General features: G+C 50.9%; 3 protein-coding genes across 3 annotated transcripts in view; all 3 read right to left on the bottom strand.

Moving 5' to 3' along the window:
- Positions 1-829: 829 nt before the first annotated feature.
- Positions 830-3,056, bottom strand: Pmar_PMAR010268 (dihydroorotate dehydrogenase, putative; the record flags this gene model as incomplete). The annotated part of the gene is made up of 12 exons (XM_002788680.1): positions 830-967; positions 1,174-1,254; positions 1,304-1,412; positions 1,464-1,574; positions 1,620-1,726; positions 1,773-1,909; positions 1,953-2,053; positions 2,240-2,343; positions 2,388-2,468; positions 2,516-2,656; positions 2,702-2,822; positions 2,872-3,056. The coding sequence occupies 12 exons, from the start codon at positions 3,054-3,056 to the stop codon at positions 830-832; spliced, it is 1,416 nt and encodes a 471-aa protein (XP_002788726.1).
- Positions 3,057-3,213: 157 nt separating this feature from the next.
- Positions 3,214-6,008, bottom strand: Pmar_PMAR010267 (conserved hypothetical protein; the record flags this gene model as incomplete). Its single annotated transcript, XM_002788679.1, has 1 exon — positions 3,214-6,008. The coding sequence occupies one exon, from the start codon at positions 6,006-6,008 to the stop codon at positions 3,558-3,560; it is 2,451 nt and encodes an 816-aa protein (XP_002788725.1). The 3' UTR covers positions 3,214-3,557.
- A 394-nt stretch (positions 6,009-6,402) lies between these two features.
- Positions 6,403-8,424, bottom strand: part of Pmar_PMAR010266 (Translation initiation factor IF-2, putative) — a gene marked incomplete at both ends in the record, with an annotated part of 3,319 nt that continues 1,297 nt past the window's right edge. Inside the window, 13 exons of the mRNA XM_002788678.1 lie at positions 6,403-6,524; positions 6,581-6,647; positions 6,695-6,839; positions 6,885-6,980; positions 7,029-7,120; positions 7,171-7,264; positions 7,316-7,426; positions 7,476-7,574; positions 7,623-7,739; positions 7,789-7,894; positions 7,938-8,043; positions 8,097-8,168; positions 8,235-8,330. Of these exons, the coding sequence (XP_002788724.1) occupies positions 6,403-6,524; positions 6,581-6,647; positions 6,695-6,839; positions 6,885-6,980; positions 7,029-7,120; positions 7,171-7,264; positions 7,316-7,426; positions 7,476-7,574; positions 7,623-7,739; positions 7,789-7,894; positions 7,938-8,043; positions 8,097-8,168; positions 8,235-8,330 (1,323 nt within the window). The remainder of the gene's footprint in view (positions 6,525-6,580; positions 6,648-6,694; positions 6,840-6,884; positions 6,981-7,028; positions 7,121-7,170; positions 7,265-7,315; positions 7,427-7,475; positions 7,575-7,622; positions 7,740-7,788; positions 7,895-7,937; positions 8,044-8,096; positions 8,169-8,234; positions 8,331-8,424) is intronic.

The raw sequence follows: 8,424 nt of genomic DNA, 5'->3' as shown, positions 1-8,424 counted from the left end.
CTGATCCAGATTGCTGACCATATGTTCGAGGCGTGCAAGTTTGACGCCGAATTCCTCTCGCAGTAAGTTCGTATTACTCTCAAGCACCTAACGATACTCAGATGATTGTCATCCGGTTCGCGAATCCCATGTGGACCTCAATGAAATGAGCCGACAAAGTTGAGCTAGGGCCAACCCGAGGGGACTGATAAGAGCTCCCATTGATAGCCATGCTCTGATGTGAGATACTACTGCTGGCCCGTGACTGAAGTGCTGGTGGAGAAGTCATCAGCTTGAACAACTACAGTGTCTACCAGTGGTAGACTACCACGTATTGTATCAAACGTTGAAAGATCGAGACTTCGAATTAGCGGCGACGAGTCATCCGAGATGCCACTAACGAGTATCATGCGTACCAGTTCATGCTAGTCGCGTGTGAAGGAGATCAATCGCTGGACATTCTCTCTACTTTCATTCTCATGGAACTGAGAAAACCTTTCGACCACTGGGGTGCTCTCATGAGCTAGCAATGCCGAATAGCCTACTGCTACCTCAGCTCTCGAACATCCCATCAGGACTTGAGTTTCGTTTCTTAAAGGATGTCCTCACTGAGCAGTTGTTCAATGTCAACAGCAAACGAGCTATGTTAAGTGGGCCGTGCCCACCATAACGTTCAGTCCATGATCAGGAACGAGACACAAGCATGCACTGTTCAAGATGCGACAAGATTGGCCGCTTACTGTACACCGATTACCTCGTGCTGTTACTGATAAGACCCGACAGGATCCTTCCAACCGTCGCGTTTGCATAATTGACAACTCGAACGGAATCAGCCATATCATGTGAATGATTAATAAAACTCGCTTTTGACATCGACACCAACCGCCTCATGAACGTTGCTGTAGCCATCTTTCCGAAGCAACTCAGCCAAACCACAGTTGATATCTCGGAACACCCATGGGCCCTCGTAAATCATACCAGTATATACCTACAATGCTAGCATGCAGTCGATCTCCTTGTAACAAGAGGAGCACTTCGTTGAATTCATAGTTGGCAGTTTTCACGGAATGTCCCGACTTGTTGGTCAATGACCCCCCACAATGTTGAATCGTAAGACCATCTCACGAGTAGAATCACAAGTATGTCATTATAAAAATGTCACGGGTCTCAAAAAGATAAAAAAAGGTTCCTTGCCTGTATCAGCGACGCCCCATTCCGTATCAGACGGTAAGCATCCTGGGCTGTGAAGACTCCTCCACAACCAATGATAGGGACCTACACTCAACACGGTCAAAGAATGATCATTAGGCTACTCTAAACCTACCTTTCCTGCTGTCACTTTATAGACGTGTCGTACGAGATTGATCGCTCGTTGTCGTACGGGCTTGCCACTGATGCCACCCTTCTCTCCGTGGTTGCTGTCTCCGACCGACCTGATCAGCTCCATACGACACAAGAGTCTCGAAATAAGACCCGCTACCTACCTGTCCAGATTGAGGTCGTCTCCTCTATCTGCGATAGTATTGATCATAACAAAGCCATCAACACCAAGTTCCACCGCCTTCCGCACCATCCTCGACACACCTTCATAGTATCTACCATTTCCACCTAGTGAGGACTTCAAGCACAACTCCCGTCACGTGTCATCAGCCTCAGCTGGGGGTGGACTCAACTTCACTAAGACCGGCTTGTCAGGGTAGTTATCACGTCTCCAAGTTAGAAGTGCCCCAAGGAGCTTTTCCAGAGCCTAGTACATGGCATAAAACTATGGTCATTCGGGCCACACTGCCCACCTCGAGATCCTCGAAGGTCTTCCCCTCTGCTGTGTTCGGACAGCTGATATTAACGTCGATGTAAGCTGCGTAAGGGGCCACCTCATCGAAGCTCGCCACAATATCCGCTATAGCGGCATCGTTCTCAATGGTCGGAGCTGAAAGCACATGTCCATACGGAGTACACCATTGTCAACCCACATGGTGTCTTGGTGATGCTCACACCAATGGGCGGTGTATGCCTCGTGCCGTTAAGCAAAGTTGACATAGACCGCAGCTTCTCACGCAGTGCTGCAGCGCCTCTGACAAGGGTGACACACTGAGGGCGATTGATACAGTCACCGATAGTGCATATTCAGTGTCGGTCAAACTGATAGCCGACAATAAGCAGAGGCTATTGCCATCAAAGTCGACAAATAAACACTCACGACAAAGGGGAAGGAGCATTCTGAAAATTAACCCAGAAACATTTTGAGTCGTAACCTCACCTATTGTTGAGGCCCATACGATTGATTACGGCACCATCTCTAGCTAGTCGGAACATACGAGGACGTGGATTGCCAGGCCAGGGCTCCTTCGATACAGATCCTATCTACACCCCGACACTATCAGAATGTGATGCGCCAGAATGATCACCTCAGCAAAGCCATTGCCAAGCGTTGAAGAGGTCAACAAATGCAACAGCTCGCCGTTCTTGTCAAAGCCAGCAGCCAGGCCCTGACCATAGGCATACATCGCCACAACGTCACACAGCTCCGCATTACCACTGGTCGGGGGAACTCGACACCAAATAGGACCTGCTTTAGAGGGTCTACATCGTCTGATACTACAGCGCAGGCTGGCCTTCGTGAATCACCATCGAGTAGGATAGTAGCGATTCTGTCCATCACTCTTTCGTTATACACCTAACACTTCCCTTTGCCACATAGGACGAGATGAAACCACACTACATTCAAGCAATTCCAAAAGCGGTGGAAAAAGAAGACAATTCTGCCATAAACAGCGCCGCCCATAATCGCCATACGATGAGCCACTTCGGGGTCGCTGGCTGTCAATGGAAACAGGATGGGCCTAAGGACTCGGAATTGGACCGAGAACAGATATCAAGATGATGTCCTACACCACTAGCCCCCTATAGAGTCGTGTCCCCCAGCAGACCGCCGCTGCTGGGGTCGTATCAACACCACCATGCAGCCCGAGCAACACTCTAGCCTCTCTAGTTGCTAGGACGTAGTATGCTGCAGCTCCCGACAATGCCGCAATCCCCACCGTATTACGTAGTCTACGGACGGCAGTGAACGGCATGAATATACCACTGTAACGGTGATGCAACACGATATTGCCACAGTAGTAGGGTTCTCTCAGCAGACGGTGAAGTGTGATCTAAGACCTCTAGTATAGTCTATACATCACCAACGTCTACCCCGACTATTTACTCCAACCCAATACGCTCGAGTGATATAATAACTACAATTATACTGTGAGCACCGTCAGCTTCACAAAGCCGAGATCAACGAAGGATGCAGACAAGACAACATCCGGCAGCCTTTACACGACGGACCAGACCATAACGAGCAGTGGTGGCGTTACAGTATACTTGGTTACCGTGATAATGATACATTAGCAGAGAATAAAAACCTCAGCAGAACCAAGCTATGGACAAATAGTCGACTGACAGCTTGTGACGGATAGACAGCGGCGACTCTAGAGTGGGCCATGTAAGAATAAGACCAGGCAGAATAGGGAATTCGCAAGTCCCCATTAGAGACAGCTATAGCTTGTGAGCAACATCCCAACATGAATGGCTTAAAGGCTCTGTCGAGCAGCATTGCCATCACTATCTTCCACTAGGGCTTCATCTAAGGTAACCTCCTTTGAAGGCCGTAACTTCGCTTCGCCTTTCCCCGCACCCGAATTGGCCGACGTTGACGTGTTGCACTCGTCCACTATCTCTCCTTCACCATCAGCCGAATACGCCCTCCAATCTGCCCTAGCCCCATCTACAAAATCATGACTTAGTTCAATAATAGACCTTCGCTCCGCCGCAGTGAGCCCACCCCGAGACGGGTCGATCTCGGCCGGTGGAGGCGATATCAGCTCCTCGCAACCCACCTGGCCATAGATGTCCAACGACGCTCGGCAAATCGTCGGTCCCTCAGAGCCGTGGAAGAAGACGAATAGCTGCCATACTTTACCATTCACAGCAACGAAATGATGCCGAACCTTGCACGCCTTCCGACTCTTCAACATCTCCACCAAACGTGAATTATCAATAGGCCCCGGATCGTCTGATGTGTCCGCCAAACTAGGTCCATCGAGATGAGCCTTTTTAATATAACTCTTCCACTTATTAACCCATACAGCATCCACCATATACCAATACTCTCCATCCTTGATATCCTTCGTATCATACTTACCCACCAAGGCTTGCTCTGTGGCACGTCTCCTCAAATATGCCTTTACATAGTAACTACACTTTTCACAAGGATCCAAGCTGCTCAACAGCGGTCCTCCACCATACAAGGTCTTCAACTTCCTCCCGAACTCCAAGGGGACCGGGACATACCTCTGCTCAGCATCCTCCTTCTCCACGTCAGACACACACTTATCCGGACATATCATAGTAAACGTATTAATAGGCCCAGGATGGCTCATATACTGCAGCCGTATCGTCCATTGCCTCGGCACATACACCCTTGGAAAATCGCCAGGCAGTTGACCCTCTTGCACCGCCTTACGTAGCTCAGCAACCACATTGGCCCTCGCTGGACTCGCTACCTTCTGGTAGAAGAGAACATATGCTTCAAAACCCGCAACTTGCGCAGAGTCCACCTTAGTTACTCTAGCATCATCATACTCCAACCACTCGTCCGTCTCTTCATGACGACAATAAGCAACGTAATGGCCAGACCCCACAGAACCAATATGACGTATTAGTCCCGTCAAACGATATGCAGTAGTCTGATTGCCAACACCTCCCACTACCTCGCTCCTGTTCGCCACTGCAGAGGCCGAATCCATGTGCATGAACTGCGCTATGTTCAGTTCTTCCTCGACCGGGAAGCTCACCGCACGAGAGTTCTTCTGCCCAAACCAGCCCTCGTCATAACGAAATCGATTTAGGTGAATAACCAGAGTCTCAGGAGTCGAGTAGAATCTTATGAATTTACGTCCATCACATTTTTTCTCACAGCAATCACAATGATACTGCTCACTTCCAGTGAGCTCCTCATTCTGGCAGAACGTAGCCAAGCAGTCGTATAAGGAGACCTTCGCATCTCCTAGGTACGCCCTCGCCGAATTCATCCATCCCCAGAAACCACTACACACCTTCATAGACGGACTGGCCGCAAACGACCCACCAGAAATCTTTGAGAAGTCCACCGGCGCACTAGGAATAGGTAGAGACACATCATAAACCGGTTCAATAGTAGTACTACTGTTCTTGCAGTGCATACACCGTACCGTGCTAATAAGCTTACCCAGGAAGGCGTCACTCACAGGGCTAGACCAAGACGTCTCCTCGGCCAACTTCTCCACTGATGGCGGTGACTGACTCTGACTGCTAGAACTCGACTGCTCACTGAATGACTCCCTATACTCCGACCCCGCAGCTTCCGAAGCAACACTAGAATAGGCCGTCGGCGAAGGTAACTCCTCAGGCATATGTACAGCTAGGTATGCCTCAGGGTACCTCGGCACTCGCCGCCTGAGCTCCTCATGCATAGCGTCCAACACACAATGGAGGAACTCCTGTGAGTCCTGCTGATGATAGCCTTGGAACATTGGATTTAGTTCCTGCACGGCCTTGAGCATAGCCTCTGGATTGTACGCATCAGACGTCGTGATCACTTTGTGAGGTAAATCTTCACTTCCCCATTGCTCTTCCATTATCGTCCGACATGCCTCTACCAGCCGCCTAGCTGGAGGGAGCGTTCCTCCATGAGCCCTCGGGGGTGGCATATTCCTCAGAGCTTTCTGCAAAGGTGCGGTATGAACTAGACACTGCAATGCCGCGTTCATGAAGCACGTGTTACCCAAGTTGAAGAAACCCCTAGTAGCCCTCGTCGCTGAGCTGTCCGTATGCCCACGCAGCCCAACAGCATCTCCACTCACAGTCGCCCCCTCAGGCACCGCTGATAGAGGAGGACGAAGCGCCGAGCCTCCATCCACTGTTACGTGACCGCCGCTTCCTCCGTTCAAAGTCCGCCCCTGCTGCGTATGATGGACCTCCAATGAAGCCTTATCTGTGACCATACCAGTTGCCGTCACGTTTCTGTCGGACTCAGAGGTCCGTGATGATAATGACATTACAAAAACAGCCACTGAGGTTTTCCTTTCATGATCCCACACACAGGTAAAATGCCATACTACGGCGTCCAGCACAACGACTAAGCGACAGAACGAAACAGCCCAGAGGAATCACCTGCGACGTACAATGCCGCCACCATCGAACGTAGGCACACGCTAGAGTGGCACTTGACACACAGGTACGAGGGATCGGTCGAAATTCGAGCAAGCCGAAGAAACGTGTCACGCGCCACGAAATTACGCGCTCGCCCCAGCACGTTCTGTGTCTCGGTAATTGACAACTAAGCTGTACTTGGGCGTTTGGGTGAAACGGGACATAACAGAAACGATGACATAGGCCTTAAGCCTCATGGTAGAAGCGAGGCTTCTTCAGTACTCCAAACAAAGGAGGGCGCTCCGAACGTTCGAAGCCTTCCAGGACATCTCCTTCCTCGAGATCATCAAAGTCTTCGAACAGTATGCCTGATCAAAGACAATGAGCATCCAATTCACAGGGCCCACCATAAACCACTAGTCACCTGCTTCCTGCCCCTTGGGGACTTGCTTTACAGTCATCCTGTCCACGGTTATACTGCGGAGTTTCAACTGACACACGACCGTGCACTCGAGTCTGTTCACGAGTCGACACCTACCCCTTCTCGAACAACTTCAACTTGAGACGAATCACCGCCCATTTTCCTGAGTAAATTGTAGCTGACCTTATCCCCAGATGTCGCCACGCCGTCTCTAAGCGTCGCTCGGCCGATCGTCCTAGTGCCTTCGCCCTTGATAAAGAACCTAACGATCACGACATACCTCCGTTTCACGAGCACACTCTCCTACGGTGCAGGTTTCCCAAGACTCAGCCGACACACTCGAGTGTAGATCTCCCGAGGACCATAATGATAGCCGTAGATGTCCTCAACGTCCTGGAATAATCTAAGACCACCACAATGAGGAACCTCAGTCGACCACAACTATGGTCACCTATATATGATCTCGCTATGACGCAGGACCAGGTCAGCGGAGCGCATACGGTCTATAACGGCCTGCTTCGGCGGCTCTTGGAAGCTCAGAATCTGAGACACCCAACATGTGCATCAACCGACACCCTACCACCAGGCCTCACGAATGAACCTGTCTGCCTAGCAAAGTCAACATCATGGTCCGTAGGCTGGCCCACAGAAGCAGCCGCAATGTGGAACGACTGTGCATGAGAGTATCTACCACAGACCAACAACACCTGCCCGAGTCTCCACCAGAACGTCCCTCACTCCTCAAGCCAGGCATGGAGGACCTTGAGCTGCCCCTCGGAAGCCGCCTTGAGTATAACGCCAACCTGCCTATCCGTGCCCTCCACCATCCTCTGGATTTGGTCTTCATCTCTACCACAGAATACGAATGCTCATACTCCATCGTTGAGGCGTAACTCACTCCTGTTCCTTAAGATCCATATACACCTCCTTTTCTCGCCACTCGTCGATCCTTCGCTGCATAGTCGGGTCGTTACGCGACAGTACTTTCTTAATGTGTCTAATATACCACGCTTCGCTCCGCCGTACACGTCGTTACCACCCCTACTTTCCAGCGGCACGCTCTCCCTTGTCCTGTGGAGTTGTCTGGAGCTCCTCCTGCATCCTAGCAAGCCTAGCAGACTTCGCGATCTCCTCAGCCACTCGTTGGTTCGGATGAGCTTGTCTAAACAACCGCCTTATCCAAACGCTCAAGACTGCCTCGACAGCCTCACAGCAAGTCCCCTGCTGAACCAACAACTCCTCCATGCTTCGCACTGGTGACGGTCCACACCACAGAGACATCCACCGCGTCAGAAGGTATTGCCTCATCAAGGTCTCCTAGAACAACAGAGATACAGCCCGAGCACTCAGGACCCCTTACCCTCTGTGGGATAAGTCTCCCGGCCTGCATGCCATATGGTCCGCACTCGTCCAGCATTCTCCCCGACCGTCACCCACTCCCCCACCTTCAGCGTACCGTCACGTATCTGACGACAACGGCAGTCAAAAAGCGATAATAGGAACTCATAATGAATCTTACAACGAGATTCAGGATCCTCCCTTGTCGATGATGAAGACGAGATTCCAATATAAATGCTCTCGCCGGCATAGTCTAAAAATCGATCAAACTAGAGAGTATCCATACATGGTCTCGTGGCACCTTGTCAAACTCGAGTACAGTCTCGTCCTTCTCGTCGATAACAGAGGCTTCCAACAGCATGGCTTCCTCCAACTCCACCAGCCCCTCCTCCTTGGGTGCACATATAGGTACGACCTAATCCCAAAATAACAGAGGCCCGCCGCACTAGAGCGATCAGCGCAGCCTACCTGTACCGTTCCTCCCAGACTTTCACTCACGAGACCGAGCT

Source organism: Perkinsus marinus (genome assembly GCF_000006405.1).
Source record: "Perkinsus marinus ATCC 50983 genomic scaffold scf_1104296927884, whole genome shotgun sequence".
In the NCBI taxonomy this organism is placed as follows: Eukaryota; Perkinsozoa; order Perkinsida; family Perkinsidae; genus Perkinsus; species Perkinsus marinus.
The sequence above is the reverse complement of the archived record's forward strand: the minus strand, read 5'-3'. Positions and strand labels throughout refer to the sequence as shown.